Genomic DNA, 20013 nt, shown 5'->3' with positions numbered 1-20013 from the left:
CTTTCCCCTATTCTTTTTAAATCTTTAAATAATAATTATAACAAGTTAAATTGAATAAAATGGAGATAAAATCGCTATAATAACCAATTTTCGTTGCGATTGTACCAAAACAGCCAAAGTTTTTCGGATTATCACAAAATTGCCAACAAAAAATGAAAATCGCAACAAAAAATGCGATATCTTAGTTAGGATTCGTGCAGAACTTAATCTTGAGTGGTGGTTTCATGGTCTAATTCGAATAAACAAGTGAGATATCGGCAAACTAGTCACCTTTTGCACTTTTAGTCCATCACGTGTTTTGCACGTGTGAGACTTAACGGCTGAAACTTAAGCCAAGGGATGTCAATTGCAAAATTCTGTCAAGTTTAAGGTCAAAATTGTAATTTTTTTCACTTAATGGATGAAAAGTGCAAAACGTGTCAACTTTAGGGATGAAAAGTGTAATTTACTCTAAACTTTTTATACCTCTACTAAGTTTTTCCAAATTTTTATAAAAATTTAAAAATTTTTACATCTAATCTATCTATCTATACCCCCCTTATAAAGAAGATAACATTAAGACATTAAGCATATTCTTTTCCTCCAAAATACCCTCACTTTATCCCCGAAGTTCCAAATTTACCTTTTCACACATACAAAAAACCCACATATCCTATCCTAGAAACTTATCTATATCTATATCTATATCTATACTTCTATAAAGCAAAATACTCCTCCCCCTTTTAGTAATTAAGATTTTGAAATGACCATATTATTCATATTCTTTATTTACTAATTTAATGTAACATCCCGAACTTTTATTTAACGGTTGCCTTAAGTCGTTAAGTCAACACAACGTGTCCGCTAAGTCTCTAGGAAATTTATTGTTTATGTGTGATTAATGTGCATTATGTGTAGGGTTTTAAAGCCTTAATGATGTATATGTTAATGTGTTTGATGTGTCAAAGATGATCAAGATGTGTTAAATGTGTCGGTAATTAAGTATTCCCGTCAAGTCGTTTAAGCCTTAGATGTGAAGATGTAAAGTTGAGGGGCCTATGTGCAAGCTTAGGAAAGTGTGTCTAGCAAATTTAAGGGTGATTAAACCTTAATCCTTTTGATTATTCAGTTCCAAAACACATTCTCCAAGCCCTAGGCCGCCCCATCCCCTTCTTGATCAATTCTTGTGCGATTTCATACGTTTTCGGGTGTATTGATCAAGTCTTTTGCATCCTTCTTGCAATCTATAGGTAGTAGAGGTATAATAACATTGATTTTATATCATTTCAATCATATAATCAGATCCATAACTGATCCTACTCATTAGAGGATCAATTGATGTCATAAACGAGTGTTATGATCGATTCGGTAACCTAAAACGTTTGTTATTGTGATGCAAATAAAGTAGGGGTTATACAATGTTTTCATTGCTTCATTATGGTCTTAAAATGGTGAATTTTGAGGTGCAAAAGTCGTTCATAAGGTTTGAGGTCGTTTGGGGTGTGTTTGGTTAAGTTTTGGAGGTTAAACAATGAGGTTTGTGTAGAATCGGGGCTAGTTGCGGCGCAACCCAAAAAGAGTGACTTAAGTTGCGACGCAATTTGCTCATTGCGACGCAATAGCGGCAAAATTTTCAAATGGCCATAACTTTTGAATCGTAACTCCGTTTTTGACAAATATGCTATCCATAAAATCGTGAGATAGTCTACTTTCTAATGGTAACACTTTTAAAAGATGATGATGATGTCAAGTTTCCAGAAAGGTTAATTTAGTGAGTGAATGTTGAGTTTTATCGAGTTATGTAAGCCTTAAGTATTAAACGCACCTCTGATGCATCAAGCATTGTCATGAGTCATGTTTATAGGTATTTAGACTTGAGTCATGACCATAAGTGAGTGGGTACTTATTAGCTCATTATGGCATTTAATGATTATAGGTAGTTGGGAATACTTGCAAAGCTCGGTAACTTACGTTATCATTTGTTGTGTGCTTCTCCGGGGTAAGATACACTACTTTGACACGCTGAGGGTTCAACAAAAACATGGTTTTCATATAATAACTTCCCAATTGATATCTTGTTTACTTATGGTTAATTGGGATTATACGGGAGGTGATATGGGCTATGTATATGCATATTGAAGCCTGAAATGCTACCCCAAAAATATTCGATGTTATGATATGATATGAAATGCTTTGAGTTATTATGAAATACGTTATGCAATGAGAGATGATATGTAATGATATGCTATGAGATGTTATGCAATGATATGAGATGTAATGATATGTTATGAGATGTTATGCAATGATATGAGATGTAATAATATGATATGATATGAAATGATATGTAATGTTTTGAGATGAATTGAAATGCGATATATGTTGATGATATGTGATATGTGCATGATTACATGGCTTATTCATCTAGTTCACTAGACTTGTTAAGTTGCCATGACACATCCACGTTTAAGGGCCCAAACGTAAAAGATGATTATGTGATGATGTTTAGGTAACGTTGACACCTAAACTATATGAGATGTGAAAATCGAGCTCGTAAATTAGATGTGAAAGTGTTAAGCTTAACCCGTACTTGCCCTTGCCCGGCGGGTGCGTAGATGTGGTTGCTTGGGTGGCTCCTTGCAACATGGTCAAAGATGTGAAGAGTAGTACAAGAGGTCTGACCCGCCCCACTTGTCTTAAACATACGGATTAACACTCAGGGATTGGCTTGCCATTCCTTAATGACATTGATGTACAACCGTAAGGTTTGTTCATCTAGTCGAGTGTGACTTATGTCACCTTTATAAAGATGTATATGTTATATCAGATGCGTGACTTATGTCACAACTATAAAGATGATTAGATGTTATATGTGAAGATGCAAAAAGATGACTAGGCACATTTAGGATGACCCATCCTATATGAAGATGTTTGATGTGATGATATGTATGTGAGATGTATTGTATGATGTGACTTGTGCCTTAATGATTCATATGACTTTTCTATAAAGTTTTAAATGGATAAATGTTTTATTTATGACGTGTTATCTTACTTAGCTAACACTTGCTCTTTTAAAATGTGTTGTGCCCCCAAGTCCAACACTAGTAAGTAGGTAGATGTGAGAAGATGTGAGACATGAGTAGATGATATTGAAGCTGGCTGTAGTTTACCCATAGTGGATACTTGTTTTAGACATTTGTTAAACGTTAAGATGTTTATGTATTGAATTGATATTGTGATCGGTTGTTTAATGTTGGGCAACCGATGGGTTTCCAATTGAACTTATTTTGTTGGTTTCGTCTTTTAAAGTTTTATTCTGCTTTCTTTGACGCCGTTGGGCGAAAATTTTTGGAAATCCATATTTTTAAACGACGGGTGTTACATTTAAACATCTTCACCTATTTACCTATAATATCCTTAATGAAATAAATTACAACATAGATCCTCCAATCCATAAAAAACCATATTAACCCCTGTTACATTAATCAATTTAAATTCACCACCACGCCACCACCAACGTCACCGCACACATTGCCGCCGCACTGCCGCCGTCACCACACCTTCGTCGCTATCACCATCATTGCCGCATCGCGCGGGCATCCCTCTATTATATTATAAAGCAAATCTCATTTTGTTGAATTTTAAGTTTTAATATCTCACAATTCATCAAAACCACATTACATCACTAACTTACATTACTTGTCGCCGCCGCCACCACTACCAATCGTTGTCGCCAACACCGTCGCCACCGCTTCCGCCATTACATTCTTTATCGCCACCGTTGTCACCATTACATCGCCGCTACCACTGTCACCTCCACCACCGCCAGCACCACTCGTCACCACCGCCGTATCACGCAGGTACCCTTTTAGTATATTTTTATTTTCAAAAAACAACATGTCTTTACCAAGTTTTTTCTCCCTTTTATTTTTCGTTTCTCAACCAAAAATATTGTAAAAGAATAATAAGTTGTACAAAACACAAACAATAACTATATTTGCTTTAAATGTTTTCATGAATGTAAGACGTAAGCATGATGAAAATTATTATATATTTAAAACGTTATATATATATATATGTATAAAAAGGAAGAAAATAATTATTAAAAAAATCGAATTTTTAAAAGTAAACCATAACTGTATGCAAATTGTATGATGAAAACCCGATAATCTAGAAGTTTTGATATGGGATACAAGTTAAAAGATGAAAACTTTCATCGAAAAAACAACTAAATATGTAGCAATACAATAAAAATAATTTATAAGAATATTAAGATGTGTAAAAACATAAACAATAACTATATTAATGTATTAAATGTAACATGAACGTAAGACGTAACGATGATAAAAGTTAATTTATAATGAAACGCTATATGTATAAAAAGACAGATGAAAATAATCAAAGACCAAATGTTTAAAGGTAAAAACGTAATTGAAAGTTGTTTGATGAAAACATGAGAACATAAAAGTTTAGTGTAACGGAAATGAAAGTGAAAACTTTGATGTGGGGTAAAAGTTAAAAAATATAAATTTTAAGGGGTTAAAACAAAATTTGATTAAAGTTTAGGGATTAAAACGAAATTTGATTAAAATTAATATATGTTTTAAAAGCTTGTACACTCCACGCATAAAATACTTGTAAATTTATATAAGTTCAGGATCAATTGGGTTTGGGTTAAAATGAGCCTGATCGGACCACTCAATCAAGAAATATTACCTACTTCCCAGTGCATAAACTATGAATACTTTGTAGTAGTTTTGATCGATCAATTTATGCAAAAGATGATCGTATTTTGGTTACTTTATCTAAGCTCGTAATGACCCGCAATCTGGATTCAAAAAGTCTAAAAGTACCCAATGTTTTGTATTAAAAGTCCAGACTAATCCAATTTTGACTATCTAGACAGAATTTCGCAATTTGCCGACTCTACTTGATAATTTTATGGCTCTACTTGATATTTAGGTGAATAAATGATAAGAATACCTATCTTTGGTTAATGCACGTATTAGTCTAATAATAATTACTCATACCGTTCTTTTTTTTATATGTATATTTGCTTTTGTGTAAAGCATGTCTTATTTGACGACTTCGACTAGGGTAGCTATTGCCTATTGGGGTCGTTCATTTCCTTAAAGCTGGAACGAAGGAGCTTCAGGCATGGTTGGTATAAATGATAAACTCTTCTGGTATTACAATGCAAATGACGGGCATGCATTTACGTACTCACAAAATTATAAAGCACAAGAACATGTCGGTTTGCTATGATCGGGAGCAAAGAATGTGCAAGTGTTTATAATGTGGAAATTTTATATACTTTAGAAAAAGCTTTTTTTAAACGGTAAATTTAGGCTTAGCGGCATATTATTATTATATGGGAAAGTAAGTATAAAGTTGTAGTCATCCAATTTGGGTGAAAAACTCTTCACATGTTATTTTTTAATATGTTCAATAAATGATTGGGTTCCTATGTTTTTATGTATTAAAAATTACAAGTAGTATGTGAATGATTTTTCCTCCAAGTTGTGTGTCTAACAGCCTCATATTCACTTTCCTCTTTTTTATATAACCAATTTTAATTTCAGAAAAACGTGATTAAGGTTAAAAAAAATAACAATAATTTGATACATCGAAATGCATTATACCCTTTTCAAGATGGAAAAGATTTCCTCAAGTTATTTTCAACTTGAAGGATCAAGTTGAAAACATTTTAACAATTGGATTGAAATCAATAGTCAAGATTCAAATTCTTTAAATCTTGACTATTGATTTCAATCCAATGATCAAGATATGTCTAACATGATGATATTTGAATCTTGATTATTGATTTCAATGTAACGATCAAGATATGCCTTGTCATCTTAAACAACTTGAGGGAATCCCTTCCCTTTCAAAATACCGGCCTACCCGTATGCACAAAATTTATACTCGTATTACACTCAAAAACCAAAAAAAAAACATTTTCTTGGGTAATTCTAGATGCTTTACTAGATGGCCTTATTCAAAGTACAAAACAAAAAAATTAAAGATAATTCAAGATTATTTTATCTTCAAATTATACAAACCCTCACACACCATTCACATATTACAAGCTGTGTGTCCATCATGCATGGAAGCAGAACCCATAGGCTGTAACCAATAGCAAATTTGACCTTTATTGGACTATTCATTACAAAGGGATTTCTTATTCTTGCAATATATGGTGACATGTTTTTAAGGGCAAACCTAATCCCAATCACACAAAACACCACCTAACCTCTAACAATATGAGTATTCATTCATCTCACCTAATCTTCTAACTAATGACAAAACAATAGTAGCAGAACGCCTCAATACAGCACAAAAGGAGGCAAGTAAGTAACAATCACATTCAATTCCAACCCAAAAAGCTTTTATTTTTTATTTTTTTATTTTTATTATTATTATATTATTTTTTTTTTTTTTGTCATTGGTATTATTAATAGATACGAGTATTTCTGTATTTCATTTATCGAGCACCGTTCCGCTCCTAACAACGGTCGGGTAGCCCGTGATTAGACATAAATATTTGGGTCAACCTGTTGGGACCTACCACCTTTTGTCATCTTGTATCTGTTTTTTTGCTTATGGCTTGATCTGAGTGTGTACTCAAAGCAACACTTTCCGTATACATTTTCACACCACCAAATCAAATACATGCATTATATTATGGAAAAAACTAATATGCTTCTAGTATTAGGGGAGAAATAGGGAAGAAATTGTCACAAATTTTTCCCTATGAAAATCACATGTATAAATACAAAATCTTCCCCCACTCCTTCACAAAATCATAGAAGTATGCAGAGGTGGTAAAAAAAAAAAATCTCAAAGGGGGCAAAATTAAAAAATCCGTAAAATATAAATATAAAAGGGGTTAAAATGTTAAAAATTTATAAGAAATTTTAAAATCGATGAAAAATTTAAAAATAAATGACAAAATCTAAATTTTGAGGGAGACATTTGCCCCCCATGTGGCACCGCTCCTAGAAGTATGATGCTTCTAGCAACATATTTGTTACCTCTTATATTATATTATACTTATTTTATATATATATGCATGTGTGTGTGTGACAACCGTCTATATTTGAGTAGAAGAATGTACATGTATAGTTTTCTTTCCCCTGTCATAATATAAATATATTCCATAGAAAGGTTAGAAGAATACACATGTATAGTTTTCTTTCCCCTGTCATAATATAAATATATTCCATAGGAAGGTTCTCAATCAAGTCTGATAGTCTCATATTAAGTGTCATAAATTAATTTTTTGAGTCTTTTTCTTACAACTTTGACCGTAATTATTTTTGTTTGTGTTATGTAACCCTTGATATAACATATATGAATTGATTGAGTTTTAAACGTACTTTTCATTAATATAATTTTCATCAACTAATATATAATACAAACAAAGATATTTACAGTCAAAATCGGTTGAAAAAAACTTGATCAGTCAAAATAGGACAATTAAAATAAAATAGAGAAGTCATAATTTTAACCACCACCGAGGTGGCTTAGTGGTTAAATTACTTATATTGTTTTCTCACAAAAGGTCTCCCTAAGAAAACATCTTAATTGAGATAGTCAGGGAAATGGTGGGAAACTGCTATGGAGGTACCACTTTAAGGACGAATACATCTGAATTAAAATAAATAAACTTGCCATCTCTAGGAAACCCAAACAGGCCGGAAAACCTCATCCATTTATAACCGACTATATTACATAAATTTGGTCCTTCATTTACTTAAAAAATTATAGTCTTCCTAACTACTACTGTTGGTTGATACACGCACTCCAACGTGTTAACTTGTACTCATAATTTAAGTAAACCCAAACATGAAGAACGAACATAACTTGTCTCGACCTACAAGCACTACTTTTTTTTCTCATCCACTTTTTTTCCTAGTCGATATTAGCTATTTAATTAAATACCGTAATAAATAATTAATAAATTAAGATGCAAAGCCAAACAGAATGAGAATGGATGCTTCTAAACATACATACAGTAAATAATAGTGCGTACCTAGCTAGTTTATTCTAATAAGACTGGTTTTAGTTATTTGGGGGGCTGACTTTAAACCAATTATTACTCAAACCTGACAAATTGGACACTTGTTGTTGTTGTTTACACTGTATTTTTATTAATTATTACTCACTCACTCACTCACTTTAGGCAGAGCAGAAGAAACTAATTAACATGATATCAGGATCCAAGGAGCCTCACTAAATTCCTTCTGCTCTCATTGGCACCGGTAATAAAGAAAACTTTAAGCTAGCTTGTGCTTAATTATACAATTGTTAGTCATTATATCTTTACATTAATTAAAAAACATGGCTAAAGTTAATGTAGCTTGGCTCAATATTCTGGTTATAACTAGTACATCAGCATTCCACTCGTTTTACTCTGAATATTGTTACATTTTTTAGAAAAAACAACAACATTTTTGATTGGTTTTCGACTAGCTAGCTAGCGAACTAATTAATTTCGATCAGGATGGCTGAGCCCGGAGACATGATCGAAGATGAAGTGTTTGTAGACATCAAACTCAGCGATGATGCTGAGATTGGTCAGTTGGAGATTATGCAACGGAGAAGTAGCAGTAGCATAGAGTGTTTAGTGAGGAAGAAGAGGTCACTTAGAGGCCGGTTTACATATGGCATTATCTTCTCATTGATAAATCTTGTAGCTTGGTTTCTTCGTGACTATGGCCACAGGGTTTGTCTTGATCATTTCCATAGTAAGTTAGTTCCTCCTGATCATATCATTAATCAAGTTAATTGGTCTCCGAATTCTAGCTGTACATGCATTGATTTAGTACGTATCGTATATATTTTCAGTAGTTGTTATTAGAGCTTGTGGACCAGAGGGCCATGAATGTTTCCAAACGATGGGGGTTCTTCGCGTGAGCTTGGGATGCTTTGTATCCTTTTAATTAATTAGCATGCAGGGGATCGAGGATCGAAATTTAATTAAATTATTATCATATCATATGATGAACTCGATCGTAACATAATTAATTACTCCATATTGTTTTGTTTTCGATCTCTAATTAATTAATTAATTAGCCTTGACGTCCATTTCCAGATATTCTTCTTTATGTTGTTTCTAACCACGTGTGGTACAGCCAAGCTGTTTAGCCTTCGGAATACATGGCATTCTGGATGGTGGACCATTAAGTTTGCCATATTGATGATCACTCTTGTGATTTCCTTCTTCATCCCCTCGGATTATGTTCATTTATATGGTTGGTTAATTAGCTAATCAAATTATCTATACTATATATATACTAGTGGCCGGAGCAGCTGAAATAATCTTGAGTTTCTTGACAGGTGAACTTGCTCGAGTTGGTGCAGGGTAATCTTCTCCATCAACTCTTCGTTTTTATTAAGAGGCCGGGCGGGGTTTATATATATATCCTTAAATTTTACATCAAGTTCTTAATTAATTACGTACCTATATATATATATGATTCCGTCAGGATTTTTCTGCTCCTTCAACTTGTAAGCGTGATTGAGTTCATAGCATGGTGGAATGCTTACTGGATGCCCGAGGAAACAAAGAAGCAAAGGTTTTAATTAACATTCTCTTTATATATATAAAAGCTGATCAGTACTAAACATCCAACAAAATGAGACATGCATGCTCCATGTTTTACAGCTCGTGTTGCGGATTATTCATGTCGACGCTGTTTTATATGGCTTGTTTATGCGGGATTATAATGATGTATGCAATGTATGCATCCAAACCATCCTGCACCCTCAACATATTTTTCATCACATGGACGGCTATTTTGCTTCTGGTCATGGTGGTTATATCTTTGCATTCAAAGGTATATATATATATGCCTGCCCTCGATCTGTATAGTAGTAGCGCAAATCGACGTTCTTGTTAATTAAATATCAGCTAGCTAGCGAATATATAAATAATGTTATGAGATCTGGATCGGAACAGGTAAATAAAGGCCTTCTATCATCAGGAATCATGGCATCTTATATTGTTTTCCTCTGTTGGTCTGCTCTAAGAAGGTTTGTTATATAACATGTTGCATACTAGCTAGCTACTGATCAGCTACATGGAAACTTTAATCCTAATAATCTTATAAATTACAGTGAGCCTGCCGACGAGAAATGCAGTCCTCAAAAGAATGAAAACAAACATGTTGACTGGATGACTGTTCTAGTAATGAAGCGCCGACACTCCCTCTATCTATTTTAACCCTCAAATATTTATCTATATATATATATATATAGTTGATTGAAGTTGAAGTATATATGATATTGGGTTTTTTTTTTTTTATTACAAAATAAAGTTATTTATGAATTGTGACTCTTGGTCTTTTCATCAGGGCTTCCTTATCGGGGTTTTTGCCATTGTCATGGCAACATTTTCCACTGGGATCGATTCACAAACATTTCAGGTTATTCCCAAATTAAAGTGATCTCCTTTTTAATTAATTAACCCCGCAATTAATTAGTGATCGCTAATTGCTTTGTAATAAAGTATATAATTTGTTGATCGATGATCAGCGGAAGAAACAAGAAGATAGAAAGGAAGACGATATCCCATATAGATATGGATTTTTTCACCTGATATTCTCCTTGGGGGCTATGTACTTTGCTATGCTTTTCATCAGCTGGAATCTCGACGACAGCTCCACCAGAAAGTAATTAAGATGATGCAGATGCCATTAACTTGCATATATCAATTAATCCACAAAACGAATATATATATAGTAAGTCAGATGAAAGCTATATAGCTAGATTTGATAAGCGTGAATTGACTTGCAGATGGAGCATAGATGTCGGGTGGGCAAGCACATGGGTGAAAATAGTTAATGAATGGTTTGCCGCCACCCTATATTGTAAGTATATGCATGCCCGGCCCTGCTTTTGGTTCTGGTTATATACATATGCGCTTAATTAATTAATTTACTTAAATATTTTGATTAATTTGTGACCTTCAATTCATAAATGATCCGACTACGTATACTGTAATTAATGCAGTATGGAAATTGATATCTCCAATTGTAAGACAACCCAAGATCATGAATTATGATGAACAACCTCAAGAGCATCAGCAAGATTCAAATTAAGTAGTGCATATATGCTGTGTTATGAGTCGTCGTCAATATTCAAGTGAAACATTGTAAAAGTAACCTGCCTACTTGCATTATATATAATGTTAGTTTTTCTTTTGTTTATATTGGTCGCGATCATATCGTTGATTAATGGATTGATCTGCACATGTACTACTAATTAAATGAATGTACGTAATCCCATTAATTAGTATGTATTACGAGTATTTTTTATTACTACATAATTAATACGATGAGAATTAATAATTTATAATGTATGGAAATTAGGTGTACCTTTATGATCGATCGATCAAATTCACATTATCTATATATATATATATATCATGGTTTTGTTAGAACCACTACAAAATAAATTAAGAATGTATATATATATGCTTTCGTATCTTTAATTACGAGTAGTTAATTTAAATTTTGAAGAAGATGTCAAAGCAATCTTTACCATGGATCTTTACAATACTAGTACTTGTTGGAATCTTGGAGGTAACAGTAGTAGCGGTAGATCATATCATGGCGGCGGCGGCAGGAGGAGGAGGACATGTTTTCGAGCTGTACATGCATGATATTCTAGGCGGCAGCAACCCAACAGCCAGACCAGTAACAGGTTTATTAGGTAACATATACAGCGGTCAGGTACCTTTCGCTAGACGTATCGGTTTCCGCGCACCACAAGGCGGGGTTGTCATTCCTAACGCCAACGGTGCCATTCCAGCCGTCAACGCAAATGGAGTTCCGCTCGGAACCGGCTTGGTTGGCACACAATTCGCGGCCGCAGCAGGAATAATCCAAAACCAGGTAGCAGCAGCCCAACTGGGACCAGATGGGCTGGGTCTTGGGTTTGGGACCATAACAGTGATAGATGACTTATTGACCATTGACTCGAAGCTGGGTTCTCAGCCACTAGGAAGGGCACAGGGCGTCTATGTTTCGAGCTCCGCAGACGGAAGCAGGCAGATGATGACATTCACGGCAATGATGGAAGGAGGGGAGTACGGAGACAGCATCAACTTCTTTGGGGTCTACCATATCGGAAGCGCAATGTCTCGCTTGTCACTCACCGGTGGAACCGGCAAGTTTCTACATGCCTGTGGCTTCGCCGAGGTTCGCTCCCTAATACCGGCTGGTCAGATTGTTGCTGATGGTGTGGAGTCCTTGCTCAGGCTCACCGTTCATCTTTCTTACTAGCTAATCAAAAAAAAAAAAAATTTGTTTTTAAGGCCGGGTCGTGCTTCAATTCATGTATGTGTGTGTGGGGGGGGGGTTAATTTTGTGAACAAATTAAAAGTAACTGTCTATCTTTTTGTTTGTTTTCTTCCTTCAAATTAATTTGTATGTGAAATGTTTCCAATTAAGATGGATGGAATTCAAGGAAGGATTCATATCTATTATAAGAATGTATTATAAGATTTGTAAGATTGGAAGACCTAAGTTGCAAAGCAATTAACTCTACAACGTTGGAGGTCATCACTTCGTTTTCTCGCAACATTGGAGTAAAACCAACCAACCAACAAATTACAAACTCAACTACTTAATTAATAGCCATTTGGTCAAGCACGGAGAAATACAGCAACACCAGAGAAACATCAATACAACTAAAAATACAACACTCATTCAGATATAGATATATAGGAAGTAAGTTACATAAAAACTAATTGCATTTTTTGTCCTTATGTTATCACACTTTATACAAGTTTGGTCCAAATTTTAGATTGGACAGTTTGGACCAAATGTACGAAAAGTGTAAATAACACTGAGACCAAAAACGTAATTAGTTCTTTACATAAAATGACAAATAAAGGTAGATCCTAACTCTAGGGTTTTGTGACAATAATGGGCCTACGGGCATTAGGTCTTTCTTTGATATTAATGACGTACACTTAAAGACACAATGGCGTTTGCTCATGTCTAATTGGAGGTTTCGTTAACACCGCTAGTTTGCGGTAAAAAAATCAGCTAAACATTTATTACCGTGTCCTTGTGTATTTTTTCATCCGGAAAAAAAAAAATGAAATGATTCTGTAAACTTGTAATGCACTAGTATTATTAAATTATATGCAAATAAATTTCTATTGGTAAACTTTTTTCAAATCCTCCTTTTTATCAAGAAACTAACTAGACAAATGTCTGCACAATGCAGCATCGATGGTGTAGAGGTTGCGTGACGATGGCAACGACGGATAATGGTGGCGATGACAAATGGTAATGGACATATACTCAGGCTTTTTGAGTATTTCAAAAGATAAAAACTTGAAAAGGAAATGGACATATGTTTTAACAAAGAGAAATAATAATGATAATGAAATGATAATGAGGATTTTTTTTTTTTAAAGACATGCAATAACAGATAAATGACTAATACCTCTCATGCGGATGTGTTTATGCCGGTTCGATTTCTTAAAATGCCTTAAAGTTCTTGCTCCACATGTGTTAAATAAGTATAGTGTTGTCAAGACCTCTCACCACATTTACATGTGGCATTAACCATTTCTTTTCTAACTTTTACGCTTAGAGCATGGGGTATGGAAAGGTAAGCCCGAACCCCGAACATGATGTGGCATTCTACACCGAATTGAATTTCATCCCACCTTCATCGGCGCCAAACAATTTATCACATATCCGTGGTATCTTTGTCGGTGTTTGGTAATCACAAATTTACTGATGGATCCATCTAGTACTTTATAATGCTTTATTTATTTATGTGGAGAAGGGCAACAGATGTCTATTTGGTTTATCTATTTATGTGGAAAAGTGGAGGCAAGTAAAAGGCTGGGATGAAATTATTATTAATCAGTGTATCTACTAATAAAAATAGGTTTTTTAAGGTTTTTTTTAATAAGACATATGGCGCATTATTTGAATGAGATGTGTTTTCTCAATAACATATATAATCAAGATCCATGCTACTCGATCTTTTATATACCTTTTTGTATATATATATACACATCTCTTGCGATTACAATTATTTATTATCTTTTACTCTTCCGTATTCTCGCGATCTCAAACAATGTAATGGTATCTTCCGGTAATGATAAATTTTAGTCTATAAGATCTTTCATGTTGTAATTTAGTATTCTTGACATGTACTAGACTTCAAATATTATCTAACTTCCTATGTAATTCAAAATTAACTTTCATTAATGTTTTGAATGTTATCGTCTTCTTGATGTTCATTATTTTTTATTATCGTATGCACAATCACCTATATTATGGCGATAATTTAAACTTTTAAGTTACATAAATAGATTGACTTTATCTATACTTCATATATAAACAAACTACTTTTCTTCAAATTAAACACTCTATTTTTAAATTCCATATTTTACCCTTTTAATTTACACTACCACCAAACACTTTAATCCTGAAATATCAAAAATGCCCTTAAGAAAACCTTACACCCGATTTGTCTCCCTCCCTTTCCTTGAAGCTACTCACATATTATACAAAAAACACACCCATACATCCCCAGAACAAAACACATACATACATCCCCTCGGAACCGCCTCTCTCTAAAACACACGTAGCCACCGCCCCCCAAAAGTGTCGTCGTCTGCGCCGTTTAAAACACACATAGCCATAGGTACGGTGACCCGGTAATTACGCAGGTACCGCTAATTAACCAACGTTTTTTTCCTATGCCCTGCCGCATCGCACGGGTATAAAGCTAGTTAAGTAATAAGGACATCAAGTAAATTATGTTTGTATCCAATCTCTGGTTGTTTCGTCATTGCTTTCAATTAGAATTTTGTCACATATTTGTCTCCTACTTTTTTTCTTTTATTTTCTTTTGGAGTAATGAGAATCAGTACCTGTGCGTTGCGGCGGTAAGATGGTGGTGTGATAGGTCATAAAGTGTGATAGCCAAATGTCTTATCTGTACGGGCTCCGCTCTCAGATTTAAAAATTCATCTAAAGTATATCTAATGACATCTCTAATGAAATAACATGAAATTTTAAGAACACCCATATAATTTTTATAATTTATCGATATACGGTTTTTTAGATAACAGATTTTGAATGAATTAGAGAAATAAAATGATTATAGAAGAAATAAATGAGTAGTTGAGATTTGTGGAGAGGGATAAAAATGAAAATTGAAAGTTGTGCAACATTGATGTATGATAAATCATGCATTATCATGTGTACATTGTTGAAGTTGAAACTTTATTTATTTTATAATATACTATAAATTAACATGTTATATTATTTTGAGGGTTATTAACTTGTGTCATCACCGATATATCTTGGTGTGCATTTGTGCCCTTCAACTTTCAAAAAACCGAAAACACTAAACAGGTGTATATTAACATAACTGTGCATCACGCACGGATATTAATACCAGTATAATTATATAAATAAATAAATAAATTTAATTGAGTTATTATTTATACTTTGTATTTTAGTTGTAATGGTATATGAACTAGAGGAAAGAATTTGACCACTTATTATACTTTTTTTGTTTTTTATTATAGAAGAATGAAATAAGTAATTAAGGGGGTGTTTGTTATGCTAGAATGAGGTCCGGAATGGAAAGACATATTTTATTCCATCAGGAAAATAATATTCCCTCCGTCCCATTAAATATGTCATATTTAAAATATTTAAAGTTTTCATTTAGACCATTTGCAAAGAGGTAGGTGAAAGGTAAAAGTGAAAAGAGTGAATGATTAAGGGGTGTAGGTGATAAGTGAAGGTGAATGGAGGTGATCCACTAGGTAAAAAGACAAGATGTGGCGACCAAATGATTAAATGTATTGTGTTTTTAATAATGTTACTTTATTTTACATATCTATTAAGTGTATTTAGTTAAATAAAGTGGGAACCAAATGATTAGTGAATGGTTGAAGGAAAAAGTAGAAGGTGAAAGAAATGAGAAGGTGATGCTGGTGTGGTGAAAAAATGTGTAGGTGAAAGGTGAACAGTTACGAATGGTCTTATAAACTTTGACTTTAAATATTTTGATTTGTGTTAACGTTATATAATATTTAATGAAAGTTATATGAATTAATTGAGTTTTAAATGTATATTTTATTGGTATAACTTTCATCAAAATATTATATAACACAAATTAAAATATTTAAAGTCAAAATTTATAAAAAAAAAAAGAATTTGAAAATTCAAAGTAAGACACATTTAATAAGAGTATTTATTTGAGCTGAAATTTTTATTTTCTTAATATTGAGGTTTATTAAGTATATATCATTAAATAAAAAGTAATTTAAATATTATTTATGCAAATTTATAAAAGTTAATAAAAAAAAATGAAATGAAAGATTTGACATTAAAATGAACATTCTGCAAATACTTTGATAGCCCTTAGGATTCGAACCTTAGCAATCCAAAAGGATCATTAGGGGTAAATGGCAAATGATAATGAGGACTTGATTATCTTTTCTTCTAATTAAATTATAAATACTCGTAACTAATAAGGTAACGTTTTCGTTGGGTAACCTTTGAAATCTAGACAACAAACACATTCTCGAACACACACATCAAAAAGAAAATTATCACACAACGAATGAATTGAATCATTGATGGTATCGAACTCGCACTAAATTAAATTTTCAAAACAATTCAATTGATAAATCAAACACACACAAACACTCTCTCACTCAAAGAATGCGGACGGACAATTCACAGCATCATTCTTCTTGTGACATCACACCGCCTCCGACCGACACACCCACCACCGTAAACCACCATCTCTAAACAAACACACACTCCAAAGATTCATTATTTTCTTTCAAGATATGCAAAACCCACCACCACCACCAACCACCACCACCTCAACTACCACAATCTACACCATCTTAACAATAACCACCATCTTTTTCCTTGTTTTTTTCTTCTCTCCGTTCCCATCGCCCCCTCCGCCGCCGTCTTTCTCCGACCCATATCTATTCCCCCACCGCCAATCGACCGCCCAATATCACAACCACCAACTCCTATTCATCAACAACAAAACAAGTGACCCATCACCACCTGCATCACCCACCATCGCATATTTCATATCGGGATCTTCAAACGATTCGGGTCGGATCCTCCGGCTGCTGCTGGCTGTTTACCATCCAAGAAACCAGTATTTATTACACCTTGACCGTTCTGCCCCTCAAAAAGAACGTGACTTGTTAGCACTGAAAGTGCAATCAATAGGGGTGTTTTGGGCAGCACAGAATGTGAACGTGGTTGGGAAAGCGGATATAGTATCAGCCAAAGGGTGCTCAACCATATCATCCACATTACACGGTGCTGCCATTTTGTTGAAGCTTTCTTCTGATTGGGATTGGTTTATTAATCTTTCTCCTTTTGATTATCCCCTTGTTACTCAAGATGGTGCCTTTTTTTCCCCCTTAATTTTACTTATTTTCATACTTCATTATTATTGAATCAACACTTTTAGTATACTCGTGATGACTGTTTTTAATATCGTTTATTTAACATTGTAAAGTGACAACTATATTAGGATTACCGACCCATTATTAGTCCTCCATCAACTAGTCCCGACACACGAGGTCCGTGGTTCATAATTTACTAGGTAAACATCTTAGGGGTTAACCATGGAAAAAGTTGGGAACAGCCCACAGGGATATACCGCTTAGGCTGTGTACATCTCAGTCGCCTTTTGTTTACCCCGAGTATAATTATGTTTTGTTGATTTTTAAAGCTTTTCATGAAATCTTCATCTTGCATTGGTAAAGATTCTCTTGTTCTAGGTTGTATCCACACTGTTGTTTAAAATTATCATTTTTGAATATGTTTTACTTTGAAAGCTTGTTGGCCTATATACTCATTATGTTAGTTTTGCCGTTTGTGCGATATCTGTTGGTTTCACAGTTCCTTTGCGAATACCCATATCTACATCTCAATCTTGGATGGATTTAGTCAATTAAATGGGATTTGTTGTATATTATTTGCTTAAATTAATAATCTTCATTTACCTTACTCTTTTGTTTTGTAGATCTTCTTCATATTTTATCATACTTGCCTAAAGATCTCAACTTTGTGAATCACACAAGCTATATTGGCTGGAAAGAGTACGGCAAACTCAATTTTACGTATTAATATTTTTGCATAGGAAGCGGAGTGACTATCATGGAGTTTTATGATTTTTCATATTTTTGTAGGTCGCGGATTTTGAAACCAGTGGTTGTTGACCCAGGGCTATATCTTGCTGAACATAGTGAGATCTTTTATGGCACCCAAAGACGGCCATTACCAGATGCATACCGGCTGTTCACAGGAAAGTATTAGTTCCAGCAGTTTACTGTTACATTCTCTATGCCTCAAGATTTTTGTGATAAAAAGTTTTACCGTCTTAATAATATGATGTTTGTGTTGCTCTCTTAAACTGCTAAAGGTTCTTTTCTTGCCCTATGTCTGTATGTAGAAACTTAATAACCATTGGTTCTGCTACTCCTGGTTATATACTAATTACTAAACAGTCAAGACATGAGATGTAGAGACGAGTGAACTTTAGACTTTAGAGGTTAGGTGGAAAACAAGAATTAGACTCACTAATTCTTATATCAGTTTGAATTTTGAAAGATACATCCCCTGATGGCATGAGCATAGCTCCTATACTGTTCGAGAAACATTGAAGGATATCAAAGTAGCAAAGGATAACACCCCGAGACTCCAAGAGATCTGAGATCTTATGTAAGGTGTTTAGATGTGCATATAAGTTCATTATTGCGACTTGAATATACAATAATCATGTTTGAAGTGTTTGTCAAAAACTACTTATAATTTTAGTCTTTTAGTTATTAGGGTCAAAAAATACTCAGATTTGGAGAAAATGGTAAGAACCAAGGAGTTATCAGAAGAAAACTGCTTATTATTTGGATGAATCTTCATTTAAATCACTTTGAAATTGCAATCCTTTCGTCTATTATGATGAAAGAGATTAAAAGATAATCATCTATGCATCATTGATGACAAATGTTTTATTTTTACTGCAGGTTCACCAACATCTATATTGAGCCGCAAGTTTGTGGAGTTTTGCATCTTAGGAACAGAAAACTTACCCCGGACCTTACTTATGTACTTATCTAACAGTCTTTCATCCCAATCTGTATACTTTCCAACTGTTCTATGTAATTCTCCCCGATTAAACAAAACAGTCGTTAACCACAATTTGCAATATTCTGCATATGAGACCAAATACGAACCAAGGACACTCCACTCAGACGACTTTAATGACCTCACCAACAGTGGTTCAGCCTTTGCTTCTCCGTTTCTTCCTGATGATCCAATTCTTGACCGTATTGACCAGGAGCTGCTGAACCGTGTCCAGGGCAAAACGGTTCCAGGTGGCTGGTGTTTAGGTGACTCTAAGGAAGAAGCTTGTTCAATTTGGGGTGATGCTGATGTTTTGAAACCTGGTCCAGGAGCCAATAGGCTGGAGCAGCGCATGGTGGAGTTACTCTCAAATGAGACTTTAAACTCGCATCAGTGTATTTTCGAATGACATAAAGTGATACTTTGAAGGTATTTAGCCCATTTGAGTTGGGGTGTCATTTATTATAGATTTACACTTAAAAAATTTGTTGTATATTGTTACTGTTTTTTCATCAATGGAGATGATTTATTCTCTTTTTTTCTTTCTTTTTTTTTTCTTTTTTTTTTTTTTTTTTTTCCCCTCTCCCTCCCTCTCTTTTCTTTTGGTAGCTAATTTATCAAGTCCTAATTACCATATCTTTTGTAACCAATATCTTCCCTGTTATCCTTTAACGTGATATATTTACCAATAAACTAAAACTGGATTGATAGGTTCTTCAAATGACATGTAGCAAAATCCTTCATCGAAAAATGTATTTCTAATCTACTTTTTAATTAATATATTACTTTCCTTATATGTTAGTATTAGTATACAAATCTAATATGTTGGGACTTGTATATATACATGCTTATATATAATTACTAGTCCTAATATCTG

At 33.9% G+C, this 20013-nt stretch overlaps 3 protein-coding genes across 3 annotated transcripts; all 3 read left to right on the top strand.

Moving 5' to 3' along the window:
• Positions 1-6306: 6306 nt before the first annotated feature.
• On the top strand, positions 6307-11253 carry LOC122585653 (probable serine incorporator). Its single transcript, XM_043757782.1, has 14 exons — positions 6307-6326; positions 8162-8240; positions 8482-8726; positions 8827-8909; positions 9074-9233; positions 9319-9343; positions 9468-9557; positions 9647-9818; positions 9941-10014; positions 10099-10168; positions 10335-10406; positions 10516-10652; positions 10777-10850; positions 10993-11253. The coding sequence occupies exons 3-14, from the start codon at positions 8483-8485 to the stop codon at positions 11079-11081; spliced, it is 1290 nt and encodes a 429-aa protein (XP_043613717.1). The 5' UTR covers positions 6307-6326; positions 8162-8240; position 8482; the 3' UTR covers positions 11082-11253.
• A 251-nt stretch (positions 11254-11504) lies between these two features.
• On the top strand, positions 11505-12266 carry LOC122596561 (dirigent protein 18-like). Its single transcript, XM_043769171.1, has one exon. The coding sequence runs from the start codon at positions 11505-11507 to the stop codon at positions 12264-12266; it is 762 nt and encodes a 253-aa protein (XP_043625106.1).
• Positions 12267-16534: 4268 nt separating this feature from the next.
• LOC122603116 (beta-glucuronosyltransferase GlcAT14A) lies at positions 16535-19674 on the top strand. Its single transcript, XM_043775739.1, has 4 exons — positions 16535-17411; positions 18037-18112; positions 18203-18318; positions 19037-19674. Exons 1-4 carry the CDS (start codon positions 16829-16831, stop codon positions 19543-19545), a joined length of 1284 nt encoding a protein of 427 aa, XP_043631674.1. The 5' UTR covers positions 16535-16828; the 3' UTR covers positions 19546-19674.
• The last annotated feature ends 339 nt before the right edge of the window (positions 19675-20013 follow it).

Source organism: Erigeron canadensis, chromosome 1 (assembly GCF_010389155.1).
Source record: "Erigeron canadensis isolate Cc75 chromosome 1, C_canadensis_v1, whole genome shotgun sequence".
NCBI classification, from domain to species: Eukaryota; Viridiplantae; Streptophyta; class Magnoliopsida; order Asterales; family Asteraceae; genus Erigeron; species Erigeron canadensis.
The sequence above is the reverse complement of the archived record's forward strand: the minus strand, read 5'-3'. Positions and strand labels throughout refer to the sequence as shown.